Below are 20,807 nucleotides of genomic sequence, written 5' to 3' on the forward strand. Positions count from 1 at the left end.
CACAACAGCCAAAGGAAGACACTCATATCTAGCCTGGTCTTGCTGGCTCTGTGCTGCTGAAGCAACCCAGGGCACCCAGGCTTTCAGCATCCATGACAACAGTTGGGTTTTATCCATGTATTTTGCTTCTGTGATACTAAATGGCAGTTGTCTGCGTGTGGAAACATGTCTCCAAACAGTTTTGGAGGAAGACAGGTGTCAGAAACACTGAACCTTCCTGCACACGCCAATGGGGCTCATCACATGCATGGACCAAGGACCAACAGCAAGACAGGGGCAGAAATCCCTCCTGCAAGCCCAGGCCAGAGAGGGGCACAGGCCTGCAGCAGGAGCTGGGAAGTGTCAATCTCCATCATAGAGGAGCCAGCGAGCTCATGGTGGAAGAACTCTCCCCAGGATCACAGTGATTCAGCAAAGATGCTGGAAATGAACCTAGACATTTTGCCTCCCCCCCTGCAAGTAACCCAAGAGTCCAGACCCTCTCCCCAACCCCAAACCAGTGTTTCAGCTCTGACTCCTCTCCCAGGTGGGGCAAGTGGACCCACTCCCCTCCCTGCATGGGGCAAGACCCACGTATTTCAGACCCTCCCAGCCAGAGATCACTGCCGACCACCCTGCCTCCCACCCAGCTCCTTTCTCCAGCCCAGCCGGGAACAGGACCCAGGCACCAGCTGCCCCATCCCCATCCTAACACCAGAGTCCCAGCATCTTGCTCCGCAGTCCTCCCGAACCACCGAAAAGGCAGTGAGAACCCAGCTCCACGCCCTGTCCCTTAACCAGCCACCCCGGGATGCGGCCACCCCACCTTAACGCGGTCCCCCACCAAGAGTGCGGGCACCCCGCCCCACACGGGCCCTGGGTGCCCAGCCCCTCAGCGCTCCCCTGAACCAGGGCAGGCCCCGGGCGCTTGGGCCCACATCCCCCCTCCCCGAAGCGGGCCCGGCCTGGCCCCAGCACTCACGGGTGCAGCTCCCGGCGCGGAGGCAGAGCCCGGCAGCGGCGGGGACGACTGAGCGAGAGCCCGGGGTTGAGCCGCCGGAGCGGGCGGGGGCGGAGACGAGGGTGTGTCCCGACCAAGACCCGCCCCCGCGCCACGCCCTCTCCGGTGGGGGAGGGGCGGACACCGCCCCCCGTTCCCCTCAGGGCCGCCAACCGGGTGGCTGCGCTCGGCGCCCGCCTCAGCCTCACCGAGGGGGTTGGGAGGGACCCGACCTGGGCAGCCCCATCCCCAAAAGGCGAAGCCACGGCGGCGGGTGGGGCGCTTGGGCCCGAGCCATGCGCCTCCCCGGCAACGCAGGGCGGCTGCAGGCTTGCCCCCAGCAGGCCCTGCCGTCGCAGGGGACCGGAAGTGGCGTAGCAAAGCTGCGCCGGCCGCCGTCGCGCGGGCGCCGGTTCTCGCGAGAGCGCGGTGAGGAGGGGGCGGAGCGAGGCCGCTGGTCGGGCCAGAGGACACGGGCAAGATGGCGGCGGCTGCAGCGGCACTGCGGCACCTGGCGCCGATGGGCGCCCGCCTCGCCCGTCTCCCGCCCCGGGACCGCGCCGCCGGGCGGCTGCTCCAGCAGCGCAGGGGGTTCCGCCTCTCCGCCCCCGCCGCCATACAGGTAGCGGGGCCGCCGCGGGAGGGGTTGGGGAAAAGGGGCTTCTCCCCTTCAAGGGAAGTGTCCGGTCCTGGGGCGGTGGGCGGTGAGGAGCGGTGACGTGAGGTGACTCCCCGCGGCCCGGGCGTGCGGTGGGCCCGGCGGTGGCGGTGGGCCGTGCCCCCCGCCCTACTCGGCTGCGGGTGTCTCGTAGGTGACGGTGCGGGACGCGCTGAACCAGGCGCTGGATGAGGAGCTGGAGCGGGACGAGCGCGTCTTCCTGCTGGGCGAGGAGGTGGCACAGTACGATGGTGCCTACAAGGTGCGTGGCTGCCGTTAGCGGGCCGGGAAAGGGCTTGAGGCGGGCCCTGACTCCTCTCTTCTGCCCTGCAGATCTCCAGGGGGCTCTGGAAGAAGTATGGGGACAAGAGAGTGATCGACACTCCGATATCAGAGGTATGGCTGTCCCGTCTCCTGCCCTGGCCGTGCCTTCATCAGCCGCTCCCCTAGTGCTCACCCCTTGGTTTCCTTCTCTTTCAGATGGGCTTCACAGGAATCGCTGTCGGTGCCGCCATGGTTTGTAAATTTGCATTCCTTTACTTCTGAATTAAACACTTAAACTATTTTTGTGTAAAAACATATTAATATATATTTTAATGCATTTAATAGGCAGGGTTGAGGCCAGTGTGTGAATTCATGACATTCAACTTCTCCATGCAAGCGATCGATCAGGTTATAAACTCCGCTGCCAAGACCTGTTACATGTCTGCAGGATCAATCGCTGTCCCCATTGTCTTCCGGGGCCCCAACGGGGCATCAGCTGGAGTCGCCGCTCAGCACTCCCAGTGCTTCGCTGCTTGGTACGGGCACTGCCCAGGACTGAAAGTTGTTAGTCCTTGGAGCTCAGAAGATGCCAAAGGTCTGCTGAAAGCATCAATCCGGGATGATAATCCAGGTGAGCACAGGCAGATCGTGGCAATACATAGCACTCAATCCCGAAGAGAATGTCTGTTTTCCCCTCTTGCGCCATTTGAAAACAAAACAAAACAAAAGATTGTTAAACCTTAAAACACTTATAGTTGCTTTACTGCAGCTTTAGGGTACTTACAAAGGCACAGGAGTATTTATTCTTTTCCTAATAGTCACTTGCCTTGCCAGTGGTAGATTAATTTTGCACTGTTGCCAGCTGCATATCCTTAGTGCCAGTTTGGTACATCGGGAAACTTTGAAGCATTTATGAATCTATTGTAAAGGGGTTAAAAAGGATGAAGATGAATTAGGAGGAGTTCCTGCACATGCAATTGTATATGTGACTCATTTTTACAGATCATGAAATTCACGTGATAGATTCACAGTGTCATTAATTAAAAGCAGGGAAACCTTTGTTTTTATTTCCCACAAACATGCATGCAAAATCTAAGACCTTTCTAAAATTAGTGAGTCAACCGTCATGTAGATATTATAATCAGTTAACTATCTGATCTCGTTTAAAAAATTGTCTAAAATTAGTCCTAAATAATTCAGCATTGAAGTAAAGTCTGTGATTTTTTTTTTTTTTTTTTAATTGCTTCTGCAAATGTACTCAAGTCCTTGTTGCCTGGATCATCTTGGTATCTTGAGCTAATCTGCTGCAGTACCGTTACTCGTCAGTACAGTCCTGCGCCCGCAGATGCACTCGTTAATCCAAGTACGTTTTCTTCTAGTTGTGATGCTGGAAAATGAATTGCTGTATGGTGTTCCCTTTGAAATGTCTGAACAGGCGCAGTCAAAGGATTTCATTGTTCCAATTGGAAAAGCTAAAGTAGAAAGACAAGGTAAGATGAGAATACAGTTTCTTTCCTTATTCGTAACCTCTTTGCTATTCAGAATACTGCTGTCATGGGGCACAGAAAAGCATTTAAAATGTAAAATGTTATTTTTTCCAGTAGTATACTTTATTGTTCTGTTGCCCGTATAAAGAAAGATCACCTAATTCTCTATATCTCATCTAAAACTGTAGCCTTCGAAAGGACTTGTTCCCTAGTAGAAAGATGGAGTTGGTGATGGCTGAAGTATGTAATTTTTGTCAAAAATACAAAAAGAGATCACAATACAGAGAGAATACAAAAAGTATTTCAGCCCATTTGTTCATAATTTACCACTGAATTATATGAACATCTGTCTGAAAAGGAAAATGAAAACTCTACAAAGTATCTCTTCAGTTCCCTGAATTAAAGGGTAAAGTTTGTGTCTTGGCATAGTTTTTCTGCTGCCACTCTTTATGCTATGTATGGGTGTAGAATACTTAGCATTTCAAATAAACATAAGGAACTTAAATTTACAAGAGAATCCTAACGTTACTTTGAAAGGAGCCTGAGGTCTAGAAAAAAAGCTTTAAATCTTAAGGGTTTTTTTTAATTTAACATTTGTTTCTGTTCTAGGAACTCACATTACATTAGTGTCACACTCCAGACCTGTCGGACACTGTTTGGAAGCAGCTGCTGTACTTGCCAAAGAAGGTGTAGAGTGTGAGGTGGGTGGATGTTCTGTTGCTTTTCTTTTTCCCTGAAGTGGGAAAAAAAACAGAGGGTCTTCTCGTTGAGGCTCTGCAAAACTTCAGCGTATTAACTACAAAGTTTCTTATGTTTCTAAATGCCTTAACAGCATGCGTGTTTCATGTTTCTGGATTTCACCTTTTCATCACAAAATAAGGGCAAAACTACTAATGATTCTCAGATTTGCCCAGCTGTATGATAACCAGAACAAGGGCAGTATGTATTAGTATGGCTGTATCTCGATATAGCAAGACTCGCCTCTCTGGGATTTTCCAGGAGCCACCAGAAACTGTTCTGCACAGTTTCTGTGAGAACAAAAAAGTTAGAAATTTTATTAATTCTTTTCTCCAGTGCCAGGATAGATTGAAGTGCTAAAGGGCACTGTACCCAAACTGTGGTAACTGACAGGCTTGGATCGTAGCAAAACTCACAGTCAAAACTCACTTTTTCCCCCAGGTTATAAATCTGCGCACCATTCGACCAATGGATATTGAAACGGTGGAAGCCAGCGTTGTAAAGACAAACCATCTTGTAACTGTAGAAGGAGGTTGGCCGCAATTTGGAGTAGGAGCTGAAATCTGTGCCAGGATCATGGAAGGTACTGAGTTTTGCAATACACATGTTGATCTCGTTCCCTAGTCTAAATCCTGACGGCTTCTTGATAAAGCCAGATGAAGGCAAAGTTAGGGTTTTATATCTGAGGAGCTTGAGCCTCGCTGTCTCTGGCGATTTTCACAGTGTCATCTGGTCTTCTGTTGAAAGTAATTCTTATCCCAGGAACTCAACAGTACATGAAGTTAAATAAACAGGAACAGCTCCCTCTGGAATATTTCAGCTACAGGAACAAAACTGTTTAAATAGATTAAGAATTGAGAGAAAACCATAGTGCGGGGCAACCTGACAACTGTCTTCTGTTTCAGGATCTGCCTTTAACTACCTGGATGCTCCAGCTGTGCGTGTTACCGGTGCAGATGTTCCTATGCCTTACGCCAAAATTTTAGAAGATAACTGCATACCTCAAGTGAAGGATATAATATTTGCAGTGAAGAAGACTTTGAATATCTAAGTTGTAAATACATGTTTTAAAGTCCTGCTTTACAAAGTATCAGTTGTCTATGGCAAGTTGTATGCGTTATTTCTGTTGTATAGCTACATGGAACTTTTGTACAGTGGGGACAGTATAGTGACTTCCCAGAATATTTATATGGGGTTACCCTCTAAGCCACACTTTATATAAGCAACAATGTGGTAAATGCTTGTTTGTTAACAGTATAGGTGGGTTACTGCTGCTGTATATGGAGAGATCCTCTTCTAAATTCAGAGCGAGGAAAAAAATCCTCCGTTTCTGCCTGGCTTATAATTACCAGAGTAGCTGTGTTAAACTGGCTGTAGTGGTGGCTGAGTGAAGAACTGCAGTGAGCAAGAGGGAGCCCTGAGCCCAGCCCTGGGATGCTGTAGAGCTCTCCAGGAGCCCATGGCCGCAAGGCTTATTAAAGGTGAATGATCAAACTGCAGTGGGTGAAGCCTTGCAGTTAAGTGCAACTGCACAAAGTGGCTGTGGAAGCCTGTGACATGGGATAAAAGTTGGCTAGTGTGTTTAGTTTGAAGAGCATTCCACTCATGCAGGAAAGCTTCTGCACAAGAGCTTAAATAAAGATGCTGATCTTCTGGAGTATGTGATGGGAAACGCTAACTAATTTTTCTTCACTAGCTGCCACATACAGTGATAAAAAAATACTTGCCCAGATGCTTTGCTTTATCTTCGGTTTTTTTTTTACACTCATCACATGGGGCTAACAAGGGCATGCTCAAACTATACTTCTTACAGTGCAAAATAAGTTATTTTATTCAGACACAGTGAGCTTGGGTCTGCAGTAGCAGTTGTGTAGATTGTGTTGGAAGAGCTGGGAAAGGGTCTGGGCCAGAGCAAAAGCTGCCTTGAGGAGTCTGTACCCTGGACAGGCCGCCTTTGCACCATCTGGGGAGGAGATACTTCCCTCTGGGAGCAGGAGAAGCGCTCAGGTCCTATTTCAGTCAAGGGCCGGGAATACCTTTCAGGGTATTTGCGTTAGCAGAAGTGCCGTTAGATTCTTAGGAAGCCTGGCTTGCGGGTGAAATCTGAGCTGAATTCAGCCACCACCACGCTGCTGAAGGAATTCCATTAACATTTTAATAAAAATGACTGAATATCACAGGTTACATGAAACTTTGTACAGACATTCTCTGCATAGTAACAAACACTGATGTACTTGAATTTAAAAAATGGATTATCTATAATCCTTTAAAGTGCAATTTGTTTAAGGTTTTAAATCAAAAAGGATCTTTCAATAAAGTTTAAGCTGTAGAATTAACTTGAAGTAACTTTGCATTTAACTAAATCATGAATAATAATCCCAGTGCCCCATTAACTCCCATTTCAACTGTTTTAAAAACACTTTCCCTTACAGGTAGGATGTCCATTTAAACAAGTTTAATGAAACAGCATTTTTATTCCACCAGCAAATGTGGTGGGGATAAGATTTAATTCTCCAGTTCCCTCACCTGTGCAGTACGCTTTAAGGGTTGGGGGAGAGAGGGTGTTGGATTATCTAACACAAAACTTGCTGATTCAGTGCAGTAAAAATGAAGATGAGTTATAACTGCATGAAAAGTGTTGAAAAACTGAGTGGACTAAAGCTACAGTCCTGTAATTTGAAAAAAGGGGTGGAATAGAGCTAGAAAAAAATGCATTAATTCACCATAATCATGGTCATTCCTACTGCAGGTTTTTATTCAGCTTTATAGAAGTTGCTGTTCCCCTGAAAGTGAAGCTAGAGAACAAAGTTCTTGAAACCAAGGAAAGAACAGAGTACTTATCACAGCATGGCAACGCGATGCGGACGGGGTAGTGCTGCCGCTCAAAAAAAGCTGAAATAGGGGTAAACGGCTCTACAGCATGATCAGCTGCTGCGTGCTGGTGGGTCCGTTGGTGGTCGGGAGGGTCTTGTTCCTGGACAGCACAGGAGGGGGAGAGGGAATTCAATCCTGGTGTGACCAGTGGCCTCAGCTGATCCTGGGAGCGCTGTAGTCGCAGGTCTGTGTTTTCTTCAGAGTTCCTTTCTGAAAGTTTTGGATGGAGCTGAGCAAGGCTCCTCGGCTTGCACTGACGTGGGGCTGCGGGCTTGGCTGCGTTAGCACCTCTGTGCTTGGAGGAGGAGCTGCTGGTGGCAGGGGCGGTGGTGGTGGTGCTGGGGGTATCAACAATGCTCCTGTTGAGTTGAGGAGAGAAGATGTAGTTTGATTATGTCAAGAAGGTCCTGCTGCAGAAGATTGCAGCCCAGCTGGACTTGGTCAGTCCTGCACTAGCCACCTCATTCCTTGAATGGCAGTGGAGTGTAAAGAACAGAACAGATGAAAAATGCCAGAGTGATCAAATCCCTCTATCTGCAGGTGAGTTGTGTCACCTGAGACACCTCTGAAATGAAGCCTGACGTGCCTCAGTACTCAGGGATGAAAACATGACTCAAATGGGATCTTGCACTGAGGGAAACGGAGATCACTTAACAGGACTTCCCAGCTTCAGTTTCTCTTGTTTGTCCCCAGTGACGCAGTTTGCTCTTTGGGTCGTGAACAGTAACAAGAGACTGGAAGCAAATCTCACTACCTGCTCTTATTTATATGACTAACTTTACATTCTTATGAAGGACCACACCACTCCAGTATTTGTGATGACTGCTTGGTCAGATTATATTCCAGTTTTAAAGCACAAACTGCAGATAGAGTTTTCTGGAAGTGTTTTCCACTTCTATGGTACTGTCAGACTTTCTCTGAACATGTTGTAACAAATGCTTGTTTCACAGGCTGAATGAATCACAACCATCTGCCTCTCACTCCTCTTGCTGCCTCTCATGCTCCCACCTTTGCACTGTCCCTTGCTTTCTACCCCCATCACATCCATCTGGTGCTTCTCATCACGCCTCAGCCTTCACATCCTCACGACCTGGGAAGTCAGAGCCCGCAGCGGCGCAGGCAAGCACGCAGCAGCGAGGACCTGCTGGAGGTGCCTCCTGGCAGCTCAGGTCCAGACAGGTGGCCTTGCTTGCCCCAAGCAGCTCTCCCACACACCCTGATCTTGTGCAACTCAGCTGCTGCATGTTGCACCATACACAAGTATAATCAAAGATACATGTGGGAGTAAGAGCAAAGGGCTTCAGAGGTGACCCCTCGCCACTCCACAAGACATCCACGTGAAGGTGGCATTGGCACCTCACCAGCCATATGGGGAATGATGGGGCTGTCTTGTCTCATATATTCTGCAAGTTCTAATATCTTAGAACTATTCAACGGTGAGTTTTAACTTATCACCTAGATCATAAGTTATTCCATAGAAAGACTACAGAGACAGATGGCACCTGTAGCGTAACACTTGCTGTTGTTAGCTCTGACCTCCAGAGGAATATACCGGTAAGTGGGAAGGACTGTGATACAACGCAAAACAACATGAGGCCAACCAAGAGGCTATGGCTAAAGAAGTAGAACCGCTTGCTATGAAGTAAGCAAATACAAAGCAGTTAAAGGACATTATGGCGCATGGACTCAAGGTATTTGATGAAGAATGAAGCTCAGGTACAGAAAAAAAAAGCAGGCAAAGTTCTCTGTGTTCCACTTCTCTCTCAATTCCTCACTAATGCTCTCAGACTAACAAGTAATAGTAAAAAAAAATAACTGCTGCAATTAAAAGAAGCAGTTATACTAGATGAAAGTCTTAGCTCAAAGCTCCCTCATTTTGTACTTCTACCGGTCTTTGAAGAGAGACCTTTCCTGTATGGGAGCAAGCTCAAAGTGCAGAGTATTCACACAAAGCATTCAATTTTGCCAGTGTACATTAATACATGCTGTGACTGTAGCACTTCCAACTCCTCAGGAGAAATTCTCATTGGCATGAAAACTTTCTGTGGCAACAAAACATGGAAATACATATTGGGCTCATCTTGGCTCTCCTCCCTTCCAGAGGAAATACTCAAGTCCTAGCAGAAATAGCAGAGATCAACTGAAATGATTTAACATGCCTTTTGCATGTGAATCAACTGTTCTCTTAAGCAATCAAAACATTATACAATGTTAGCACAAACTGAAATAAATTGCATATTTAAGCCTGGGGGCCATCTAACTTATCCAAATCTACTGTTTACACTAGCCAAAGGTTGTAAGTCAATTTATTATTAGAAATACTGGAAAACCATCCCCTAGGTTAGTGTCCTTCTCGTGTGTAGGGAGTGCCAGCAAAGCGCAGCAAAGCAAATCTTGACACTTTGCCAAAGGAAGAGCAAGACCAAGAACGGTTAAAATAACCACTTTTGTGGTTAAAGTGGTCAGAGCAGAGCACTGTAGGACTGGTGAACCAACGCTATCACCAAGCTGATCGGATGAACTGCTGTTAAGAAGGCCAAGACCAGCTAATCATATACAAAATGGCTTGAAAGAGATGCAAGAACTGCAGAGAACAAAGCCATGATTTTTGGCTGGAATTGCAAGCTGAGGTTGAAGAAGCTGCAAGTAGATGCAGTAGGGAATGACCGTGAAAAGAGCCGGCAGGGCTCTGTATGGAATACAAATACAACAGTAACGTATCCAGTGAAAGAAGGTACACTTTTGACAGAGAGGGGGGCGAAAAGCCTCAAATGCTTGGATCACTAGGTATTATTAGGCCAAGATTCCATGTGTTGTCTTCAAATTTAGTCTGGTTATTTTGCAATGGGGGTAGAAAAGACAGGGAAGTAGGGGGAGAGGCCACCTTCCCTCCTGGAAAATTGCTAAATTCCTCAGGACTCTATTACTGAAATTGAGCTGCCAACAACATCATACAGTTAGACTCTCGGGAGACTGATTACAGCCAATGATACTCTTACACCCCAGCTCTACTTTGAAACATAAATATACACAGTTTTTAGGATGGTATCTGACTAACGATGAGTATTACGTACTGAACCCATCAATTAAGAGCATGGTTCTGAAAATCTTCAAATCAATTAATTTCAATTAGTCAGTCAAAACCAAGCTATCTTTCTCTTCTTGACGTGAGTGGTGCAAAGGAAATCTTAGTTCACGTGGGTGTACTCATATGCAGTTACAGCTACAGATTAAATTGCTCTGCCCAACAGTGAAATATTTTCCTGTATGTAGTAGAAAATATGTTTGAGACAAGTCCTCAGTTATCACTAGACCTTTCCAGTACATATGTTGGAAGAAGTTGCCTGCAAACACACATTTTACTCATTCATGCAGTTGTAAGAATAAAACACTCAAACAAGAACTTACCAAGGTTTTTTTACAGGGACATTTTTGTTAAGAGAGTGTGTTAAAAGGAATAGGAAGTAAATCAGATGCTGTAAACTTGATGCCTGAATTGAAACAAAAACTTAATTATGAATTTAAAGTGACAGTAATTGTGCAAACAGCATTAAAAACTTGGCGGAGAATGGGATGCAAACAAAGAAAATCATTTTAGTGATAGATTTTTTAAAGATGCTGTATTTCATTAAAATAATCCATAAGAATGTTCAGATTTTTTTCTTCTATTCCCTCCCAATACTAAGCAAGTTCAAGATTTGCATTCAACTTTCCCATACAGAAACAGAGCATCTTTAAAGAGATAAATCAGCATTAGCTTACTTTTCCGAAAATTCACGTTCAAAATGATGCATGCTCTATTGAAGACAGCAGAGAAAGAGAGAGGACACAAGTTAATCATCCGGTTCTCGTGTCAAAGTAAGAAAAACAGATACTGTTAGCTGAAAAGTTAGTACAAAAATCAATACATTCTTATTCACTGACAAATATGAGGATAGCAGATTGACTATTTCATATTACATATACAATACGTTGTCTGATTCTGAGTAACGAACCACAATTTTCCATGCTATAAGCATTATTATACTCGATGAACAAATACAACACACATGCTTTCAGTTGCACATGCCATAATTCAAGCTTTACAGGATCAAAGTGCATTTAGAGAGATTTAGCAGGAAATCTGCCAGAAGATTAGCCATAGAAGATGAAATCCATTCCGTTCAAGGAACACTTCCTGTCGTATTAACACCCATATTTACACCTATGCTGCATGGGTCCAAGACACTCAAGAAGAGCACTTACTAAAGCATTCAAATTGTCTTACAGAAAGGTGAAGGGCAGAAAAGGTGCACCACATGGGTTTCTGTGAAACATATGTTGTACTGAAGGATTCAGAACAACTGGCACAGAAAAAGATAGCTAAAGTTAAGTACAACTCTTTCTCTTCATTCCAACAGGGAAGCAGAAATGGCACCCTCCAAGCTTTTCTCCATTGTAACAGACCTCCTGGTACTTTATGGGCTTACTGGAAGATACACTGAAGCTTTAAATAACCCACACCACAGTGTTGTGCGTCCCTTCTTATCCTACCCACTGCTCATAGCCGCAAAGAAAAAAAAAAAAAAAAAAAAGAACAGATTTTCAAGAAAGCAAAGAATTGTGCAAGTAGAGAAAAAAGAATCAAACATTCAAGGGAGAATGTCAGAAACACAGGAAGTTACATTAGAATGACTTGCCACGATCTAAACAATGTATTTCAAAGATGTTATTCATCTGGGTATCTGCAACAAAACCAGCCCAAAACTCTAGTCAATGAGAAATGCCCATGAGAGCCTACACTTCCAGTAGACACCTTTCCCCTCAAAGCAGGTCGTGCAATTGATCCTACAGTTGCAGCTATCCTTATGAAGACAGCTGAAGACAGCGATCATTTTCCTTTTTAGTAAGTTTTGCACTGACTACACCAAACACTCTACTGCAAGCCAAGTCTCCCAAGGCCTTTGTTCAGAGACAAAGCACCTCTCAACATGTGAGAAACCCCCTCATGTCAGCCTGGAGCCCGTTCCCCTCCAGTTGGTGTCTCTGGCTCTGCACATACCCATCCACATACTACATTGATTTGGTCAGTTAGGGGCCAGGACAAGGGCAAGAGCTTCTATTGGGTACACTTTTCCATGTCAGCCTTCATTGTGCCACGGCGTTGTATCAGGAAGATGCTCTGACACGCCATGGTTCTAACACAACCACAACCAAACCAGAAAGACAGACTGAAAACCTCATTCCCCTTCAGACAGCCATCTCGCCACACCAACACCCACAAGTAATTTTGGTTTAGAGGTAAATATCCTTAGTAAGTACAAAGAAACTGGGAGAGAAAGATATAGGCTATAGATGCAGCAGTTGTCACATAGAAAGTCCTACCATGGGGCCAGTGAGTCTTTCATCAAGTCAGTAATAGCCTATTTGCTTATAATAGATGAAAGTACAACATTGCTGGTGGAAAAAAAAAAAAAAACAAACAGGCACACTAGCTTTCTCTTAGAACAAGTATCTTAAGTTTCTTCTCTGAATTCTACTCACAAAAGCACTCCTGGAATGGTGACACTTGCCTTCACACCCGATCAAATGCATCAAAGCCATCAGCACACTAAAGCACCTTCCAGTTTGAACGTGGGTAGGGCAACACGCACAGTGTCAGACGGGGCTGATCACCACCAGTCACCACGAGCACACTAACAGCAGGATAACCAACACACTGTGACAATGTGGTTTGAACAACAGAGCCAAGTTTTGAGCCCAAACTTGAGCTATTTTTAGCCACTTGAGCCATGTCTACACGTAAACCTGCATCACATGCTCAAAACTTGAAAAAGCTTTCAACCAAATTCCAACACACTAAAGTTAAAAATGTAAGTAAAAAGTAGTTTTATTGCAGGGGGAAAAAAAAGTGTTTTCTAAACATCTGTCCGTTTTGGAGGCATAAGGTTTTCGTTTGTATTTTCAGCTACTTCCTTATTAAGGCAGACAGAACTGGAAATAAACCCTCCAGGCTAAGAGTCAGTACATCCATAGAACAGTGCTGTCATTGTGTAACACAATAACAGTAATTATCTTGTTTAGACTAACTGGGAGAAGTTACTTCATAAAATATACACTTCAATATACCCTCAACTTGAAGGAGAAATGACTAATTTGAATTTCAGCACGACTGATTTGAATTACATCACACAGACTGCAGTGTCCTTTAAAAGACCATCCACAGCAAACACAAATTTGCTTTGTTGCATCTCTTCAGTTAACAACGTGTGCTCCGTAGAAAGTTCTTGGGACTGGGAATCCTATGGTGTGAGTCATCATAACAAACAGCAATGCTATGGACTGCTTCCCTTCTAGAAACATATTCCATTATCACCTTTTGCTGTTAATGTTTGCTGGTGCTCCTCTCCTAGCCTTTCAGACTGAACCACGGCCACTATTGCTCACATTCAGATTTGTAATCAAACTGTCATGAGCGTTTCTATCGCCCACTCAAGCAGATTCTTCACCACTTCCCACCACCCGACCTAAACATTAGAAAAACTGTTTTCACAGCTACCTAGCAAATTGGAAGAGGGAACTGGCCACAAATAATAAAGATATTATTTTTAACCCAAATCAGTTTCTGACTTGTTCCTACCAGTTCTACTGGTGTTATCAATGGGCTATAGCAGAACAGGGGAGATTTAAGCAGCCTAAGCCACTGAATTTGTCACACCTCAAATTCCTGAAACTACATCACAGTAATACAGGGTAAAGAGACAATACACAGAAACAAGGCATCAACAAAAAGTACTTCAGAGTCAACAGACCACTAACATCAGCACAAATGCATACTGCAACATGAGGGCCAGAAAATGTCTGGAAAGCAGCAGTGTCAGTAGGACGGGAGTAATAAAGACTTTGAAGCAAGCCCTTAGACTCTACGGGTAAATCATACCACGTGTATCTCAAGAAAAATTACTCAAGAAAAAGAACAGTATTAAAAGGTTCTCTATGGCCCTCAAAAGAGAGCAAATGCCTACACTCAGGCTGACACAAGATAAATGTCATCTGTGTGTTCCATCCTTGGAAACCACCATCCCTTAGCCATCCTTGGGAATAACACCAGCAGTTCAGGGGGGGGCAAATAGAAAACAAAGAAAAAGACAAATACTGTAATGGCTCTTGAACTTACCTGCTGTAGAGGGCGGAGTGGGGGATGATGGAGATGTTAATGGGGAACTCGCCCCAGAGCCTGCTAAATAAAACAACAGTCTAGTAACTAAAGCTGTGACATTAAAATTCAACAGTCAGACAAGACAGATTGTTGGAAACAGGCCAACTTTATTGACTGAAGATCAAATCCTGCTTCCACTGAAATCTTGGGAAAGATTCCCATTCATACGAACAGTTTCACTCAGACCCAATCAGAACAGAGACTTAACAGTACACAGCATCAGAGGAGCTCCAAAGACATAAGCAGCGCACTCAACAGTATTCCTCAATGGGAAACACTTCTTTTCTGTTGCTTAGGCTGTTGGATTTCAGCGTCCAAATTCTGTTCTCCTTAAGAGTTGTGCCACTGCCTGGATGCCACCCCATTCCTCCTTATAAGAGATGATTTTCAGTCAGTTGCTGTACTCTACAAGTTACTCTGACATCTGACTATTCCACAATAGGCTGCTTTTGGACACATTTTAGCCAGGCAAGTCAACTCTGTTAAACTGTTCAGTAGTACCAACCATTCTTCTTAACTAGATGAAGACCTGTCAAAGGCTCTGTTGTTTTAGAATTTGGCACTGAAGCAGCAATTAAACAGATAATTTTCTCATTCATCTTAACACCTTACTACGGAATACAGATCACCACTGTTTCTCCCTGAAGGCTGCATTATTACATGGCCCAAATAACGGATGTTATTATTATTCCACTCAAATGTCAACCAGAATGAAGAGACTGATTTTTATTTTGGAGGAATGAGGCACAGAAGAGAGGACACATTGCTTTATAATACGCAGCTGAAAATCTAACACTGACAATATTTTTCAGTCCTAGATTTATCTATTATTAAATAGCCAAAACAGTGGTATCAGACTCTGGTAGTCCAATATTAATGTGCAAACTGATGGTGACCCTGGATCTTCTAAGCCAGAAAACGACAGCAACAACAAAAACATTGACATAGCTGTGTAGAAGCAAGCTCTTCTCTCTGTAGTTACCTGAGTTATTTGAGTTGCTGTATTTTGCTGAGTGTTCTTCCCCACTTTCATAGGCAGATCGTTTTGACTTCTTTAAAAAAGAGCAGAAGAAACAGAAGGTGCGAATGAATAATTGCTTTCCACGATAAGGATTGAACTGACACACAGATTTGTAACAGCCATCCACTGGATCACACAAGGTTTATCAATGCTCAGCATCCCTCTCCCCACATCCACATGTGCTCCCACGATGACATCAGCAGCAAAGCTGTTCAGATACCTCCAGGAAAGCAAGCGGGGCAACTCCAGTGTCCTCTGACCACAAGGGAAAGGCAGAAAACTGACACACAAAAAGGCAGAGAAACACAGCATGCTGCAGGAGCAGGCTGAAAACAGCTCCCATACCCTCAGCGGGCAGCAGGAAGCAGCACAGGCTGTCACCAGTGCATGAGGTGCTAACAAAGCCTGTTTTCATACAGCAGCCTCAAACAGGTTAAACCAATATGCAAGTCAGATACCATTGTAACTTAAAGTTCTTAGGAAGTGAAGCTACAGAAGTGAAAACCGGGAAGCAGTACAGAAAAACAGGACAGAACAGACCAGCGTACCTGGAGCTGTGCAGGCTAAACATTCAAAAAAGATACGTGTCTTTTTCTGTGTGAGAAACCTATTTAAAGATTGCTTACTTTTCGTGCTAAGATCTTCCTTTTCTTTTTTTCTTCTTCAGAGCCGTGATGAGATTGAGCTCTTGTCAGCCTTCTGTGCTGGTGAATCTTCAAAATGAAGGGAAAACAGAAAAAGACCACGTTAAGATCTTAAATGTTCTCAGACAAGGCATATGTTTGGGGTGCAAGAAAACACGCTGCAGTCACTCTATGTGTTTAGTTTTCTTTTTTTTGTTTTCAGTTTTTATCTTTACTGTTGCTGGTAGTGGGTGGAGCCTCATTACTGCAGCTAAAATGATCCTTTAACTTAGGAGTCACTGCCTGTGAAGCTGCACCAGCTAAAACAGTTAAATTCCATACAGCCGACAGCTGTTCTACAACTCCTCAGCAAATCTGTTGGTGAAAGCCTTTATCACTTTCAGTGAGTAAAAACTCACTTTCCCCATGTCAGAGTGATAAGAGGAAATGGAATGTCTGTAGGAAATACAGTAAAGAAATGCAGACGTTACCAATTTCTGTTCTTCTGTTAATCGTTTTTCTATGCATTCCTTGGAGATTTTCAATGCCTCTTTTAGCTTAGTAGGAATCTGATACAGAATGGGGAAAAAATCAAACACAAAATATGATAAAGGAAAACATAACTTGACTGCTAAAAACTCACCATTCATCTGATCCTGTTGCCCATCTAAAGTCCCAAGTACTGACACTATTGCCTTAGTGAAGGAGAAAAGAAGAATCTAGATGCATGTTTTCTACTCCAAACCTAGCTACGGATCTAACAGCAGGGACAATGGACTGCATAATGGAAGGGATACTCTGATGGCAGGGACAGCTAACTGTTTTGATACTCAGGTCACATCCCTAAACTGCCACAAGGCTGACAACACAAGACACGCAGCACGTGCCCTCCAGGAGAAGTATTCTGGGGCAGCTCCCCAAAACTCCCATCACTGGAGCTGGAGCTGGCAACAATGTGGTGATGGTAGCACCTTGCAAAAACAGTTTCCACAGGTCTTAGTAATTTGTTTCCTCCCACTGCAAGGGACACACATTACTTAGCAGCCTCTGCTCAGATAGAGGGCCATCATTAGTCATGCAAATGAGCTCCTGGACAGGAACTGCACTTGAACACTCATGGGTCACACCGTGTGCCCCCTTCTAAGGGGTAATATAACGTTCTTGGGTACAATTCAGCAAAGGAACCTAAATACTGATGCCAATTGCCATAAAGCCAGCTCTCCTCTACCCCATCTGTCAATTAACGTATAGTTACCCACAGCCTGGCACTTCCACAACCATCAGCAAATCAAGATTCAACTCTACCTTAAACTGTGGTTTCTCAGAGTTTGTTAGCAGGACATCACTGAATAATCTGTGAATGGATGAAAAAAAGAATAAAAAAAGAAAAGTATATTATTCCCAAGAGACAGGCAGCACTACAGCAACAATACTACTGGTACTGTTCTCACTTAACTCCCTCTTTCTCCTTTTCCTTCACTGTCCTCATCTCTAGGCCACTGTTTGGGTTTTTTCCACAGGTTTTTATGTACTGCTTTTTATTTTTCAAGCATTGCTGTAAAATTAGCAGCATCCAGCCCTCAGAACGTAGCCTCTACTGATGGCAGAGTAAGCAAGACTGTGTGAAGTTTTTTGAAAGGTGATAGAACAGGTACAATTACCAAAGGCAGAGAAGAGTTTCCCCAGAACAAAAATGCCTTTTCCTTAAAAGTATGTGGATTCTTTAATGACAAAAGATTACCAGGGACTTTATTTGAAATTTCACCTAAACAAAATCATTGTTCTTGTTAAGAAAGCTGTCTTAGCACAACTGCTGTTTTAGTATTAACAAGAATTTTGTGAAAGATCAATGAGAGAACATTTGAAAATGTCTATTTTCTTGTCTATACTCTGGCAAAGGCAACTAAAGCAAATATTCTAATGTTTTTGCTCTCCCATCTGTGGTACCAGCAGCAACAGCATAAATGATTAATCCTTTTCCATCCAAAACAAAGACACTAGAGGGCAATGGTAGTCTGAAAATAAACTGGTTAGTCCATTTCTAGATACTTTGTTCTGGAGAACATACTAGAAAACTGTCCCAAAAAGAGACCTCAAGCCTGGCTCTGACATAAAGATTTCAGAGATTTTTTGTTGCTGTTCACTATGGAAAATTATCTCAGGCCTATACTAGAGAAAACAAATGCAAGTCTAGAATCAAGTTTATAAGAATAGTATTCCATGAAAAATTCAGATATAAAACAAATTTTAAAAGATTTTTTAAAAAAACATGAATGTTCACCTGCGTTTACAGGGCATTTTTCTGACCCAGTCTGATTAGGTGTACTTGCAAAAGTAGGCAAATTCATAGTCTATATGGTTATAATAAATGGAAAAGCTTAATAAATATTTAAATTACATTAATTGCATTGCACATCTACATAGAACACTTATGAAGAGTATTGGTATGAGGAAAAGTAGTATATAGACCTATATATCAGACACAGCTGGGCACAGATTGTTTGTTCAACATCTTTTAACACCTGTATATTCCTGTATTCACAGAGTTTTCTTATATTTTTTCTTCCCTGCTTACATTCTCCTCTCTACCTCCCACCTTCTTCAAAAGCAGAGGAAGGGAGGAATAGAAGGAATTGAAGGCTGATACAAGCCTGCAGTGACTCTTCCCAACCAGGAAAGACAAATCTTGGAGCTTGCTCTAGATGTCCTGTGTACTGTGAGATCAGATGCAGATTTAGGTATGGGCAACCTGTCATTTGTAAGGTCATGACTCTGGTACCTCGTATTAAGAAAAAACAAAAGAACCCCCCAGCAGGAGCTGTGGCTCTATGCTCAGCATGCTGGTGACATGTCGCAGCACAGTGACAGCAGGCAATTTCCCAGGTAATACTGTCTCCTAATTGCAGGAAGGGCAGCACTGCAAACAGGTATGATCTCCAGCTCAGTCATGCACTGACCCTGCTCCCTTTCTGCATCCTAATCTTCCTCTGTACCTGCCTTCGCCGCTTCACCGAGTCCCTGGGAGGACAGCCTTTAAGGGAATACATTCTGTCTATGCCTCAGAGAATCCCTAAGCCAGCCCTGCAAGAAGCTAGCCAGAACTTCCACGTAACATTTCATACCCAGACCCAGTCTAAATGTCACTGCTGAGCAAAGCAAGAGATCTATTTTGCTAGTCATAAGTAAACTGATAGCAAAATCTACTGAAGTAGGTCTGAAGGGGACATGCAAAAAGACTCCTTATTCTAAACGCTTTGAAACAATCTGCATATGATCTCAATCATGCTTGCACTACTTCAATAGCTGGATCAATTTAAATCATAGCACCATGCTAAATAAAATGCATTCATGACAGCTCCAACACACCGAGCGAGAAAGAAATGTTAAATGAGCACCTATCAAGTGATGGATTCTATAAAGTCTATCGATTTTAAAGCTGAATTTGGGGGACACTACATCCCTCAGCATGAGGAGTAAATCTTTCTAAAAAGGAACAAGAGCAAAAAGGTTCTTCCTCCTAATATAATTAGAAACATCACTATGAGTATAAAACAAGTAAAACCAAACTTACGGCATCTGTAAGAGCCGTGAAACAGTTGGCATGCCATTCTTCATAGCCTCACAGGTCAGAATGGATTCCAACACAGACGCTACCAAAGAAAGAATAAGAACGAACACATTTTTGCACTGCAGGATAGCAAATGATTTAGAATGAACATCTGGCACTGCTGCATGATGTTCCCCTAAGCACTGCATCAGCTAAAAAGTGATGAAGCTCCGTGGCATGTGGTTTTTATTATAATGTTACTATTACACATACAAACTTTTCAAGAATGTTAGACATGAGGCGAGGGAATCCAGACATCTAATTACTTACTACACACTGTTTTATCAGTCAAATAAAAAAAATACTTACATGCTACATATATTTCAGGAAGAACACATTTTCTGTTTTTTTAGAATTACTAAGTAATTCTTTGCGGTCACAGGCTGCAAAGCTGTTGGGCTGCTATTTCACAGCACTTCAGCTTAGGTAAAAGGTAAGAGTACCCAGGAAGCTGAGACCGACATTGTCTCAGTTGCATACTCACCAACAAACACCGACGGTGCAGGAGGGAAGCTGTCTACTGGAATCGTATCTGGGGGTCTTCCATATGTCATTTCATACAGTAAGTGCCCAAAGCAATGTACATCCACACCTTCTAAGGTCTGTAGAGGAACAACAAAATAAAAACACAACTTGCTAGAACTAATCAGTTTTTCACAACTGGTTTGAAAACATGCGATAACCCATTAAAGAAAGAGAGTGGTCTCTCATTTGAAGATAGAAAAGAGGAACCATTAAGACAGTTTGTAACCACAACCATTTCCCTGCACAACTTTAGCTCAAATAAAACCTTCACATCTCAAACAAAAGCAGCTACCGCTGTACGTGACAATACAATTGGGACAGCAGCATAGTCGTGTTCTGTAAAAATGTGTAAAGTAGTAAACTCTTTTCATACACAGCAGTATACCATACTTTGATACAAATCACAACCAAGCACATTTTCCCAGCTAAGTCAAACAGTAAAGAAAGAGATTCATAATATGACCAGCTGCCAGGCTACAGGGAGGGAGATAAAAAGACAGCAAAAATATATACCAGACAAACCTATAAGAGTCTCTTTCACTCCTCTTAGGTTTGTACAAGCTGTACATAACAAGCTAAGCTCCCAGACAGCACATTTCCGAGATTTTTGAATCATGTTTAAACAGAAATGGATCCTCTTACTGGAAGATGCTTAGAGCTTTGATGGCACTAACAGATTTGGACTAACCATGAACTTTTGATCGTTTCTTTGACAACACAGTAGAACTTGTTTAGCAAGGTCAGCAAGCAGCTGTCTCGTGATGCTGTATGGAATTTATTACAATGAGCACTTAAAGGCAGGGCAAGATGCCGGCTAAAAAACTGTATTGCTG

General features: G+C 43.7%; 2 protein-coding genes across 14 annotated transcripts in view; one reads left to right on the plus strand and one right to left on the minus strand.

The window, feature by feature from the left end:
- The first annotated feature begins 1,423 nt into the window (after window positions 1–1,423).
- PDHB (pyruvate dehydrogenase E1 subunit beta) lies at window positions 1,424–6,466 on the plus strand. Its single transcript, XM_074151348.1, has 9 exons — window positions 1,424–1,601; window positions 1,792–1,899; window positions 1,971–2,033; window positions 2,118–2,153; window positions 2,247–2,532; window positions 3,281–3,391; window positions 3,998–4,089; window positions 4,568–4,709; window positions 5,032–6,466. Exons 1-9 carry the CDS (start codon window positions 1,461–1,463, stop codon window positions 5,175–5,177), a joined length of 1,125 nt encoding a protein of 374 aa, XP_074007449.1. The 5' UTR covers window positions 1,424–1,460; the 3' UTR covers window positions 5,178–6,466.
- Window positions 6,264–20,807, minus strand: part of PXK (PX domain containing serine/threonine kinase like) — a 37,220-nt gene continuing 22,676 nt past the window's right edge. For 4 of the 13 annotated variants that reach the window (XM_074151337.1, XM_074151344.1, XM_074151340.1 and 1 more), the window contains 8 exons: window positions 19,934–20,051; window positions 19,414–19,492; window positions 17,148–17,196; window positions 16,334–16,411; window positions 15,846–15,932; window positions 15,181–15,250; window positions 14,157–14,219; window positions 6,276–7,359 (listed from right to left, as the gene is read on the minus strand). In XM_074151337.1, the coding sequence (XP_074007438.1) occupies window positions 7,154–7,359; window positions 14,157–14,219; window positions 15,181–15,250; window positions 15,846–15,932; window positions 16,334–16,411; window positions 17,148–17,196; window positions 19,414–19,492; window positions 19,934–20,051 (750 nt within the window). In that variant the 3' untranslated portion in view covers window positions 6,276–7,153. Of the gene's footprint in view, window positions 7,360–7,554; window positions 7,564–14,156; window positions 14,220–15,180; window positions 15,251–15,845; window positions 15,933–16,333; window positions 16,412–17,147; window positions 17,197–19,413; window positions 19,493–19,933; window positions 20,052–20,807 lie in introns of all 13 variants that reach the window. The other 9 variants (XM_074151345.1, XM_074151342.1, XM_074151341.1 and 6 more) reach the window with 5 other exon arrangements.

Source organism: Numenius arquata, chromosome 8 (assembly GCF_964106895.1).
Source record: "Numenius arquata chromosome 8, bNumArq3.hap1.1, whole genome shotgun sequence".
Lineage (NCBI taxonomy): Eukaryota > Metazoa > Chordata > Aves > Charadriiformes > Scolopacidae > Numenius > Numenius arquata.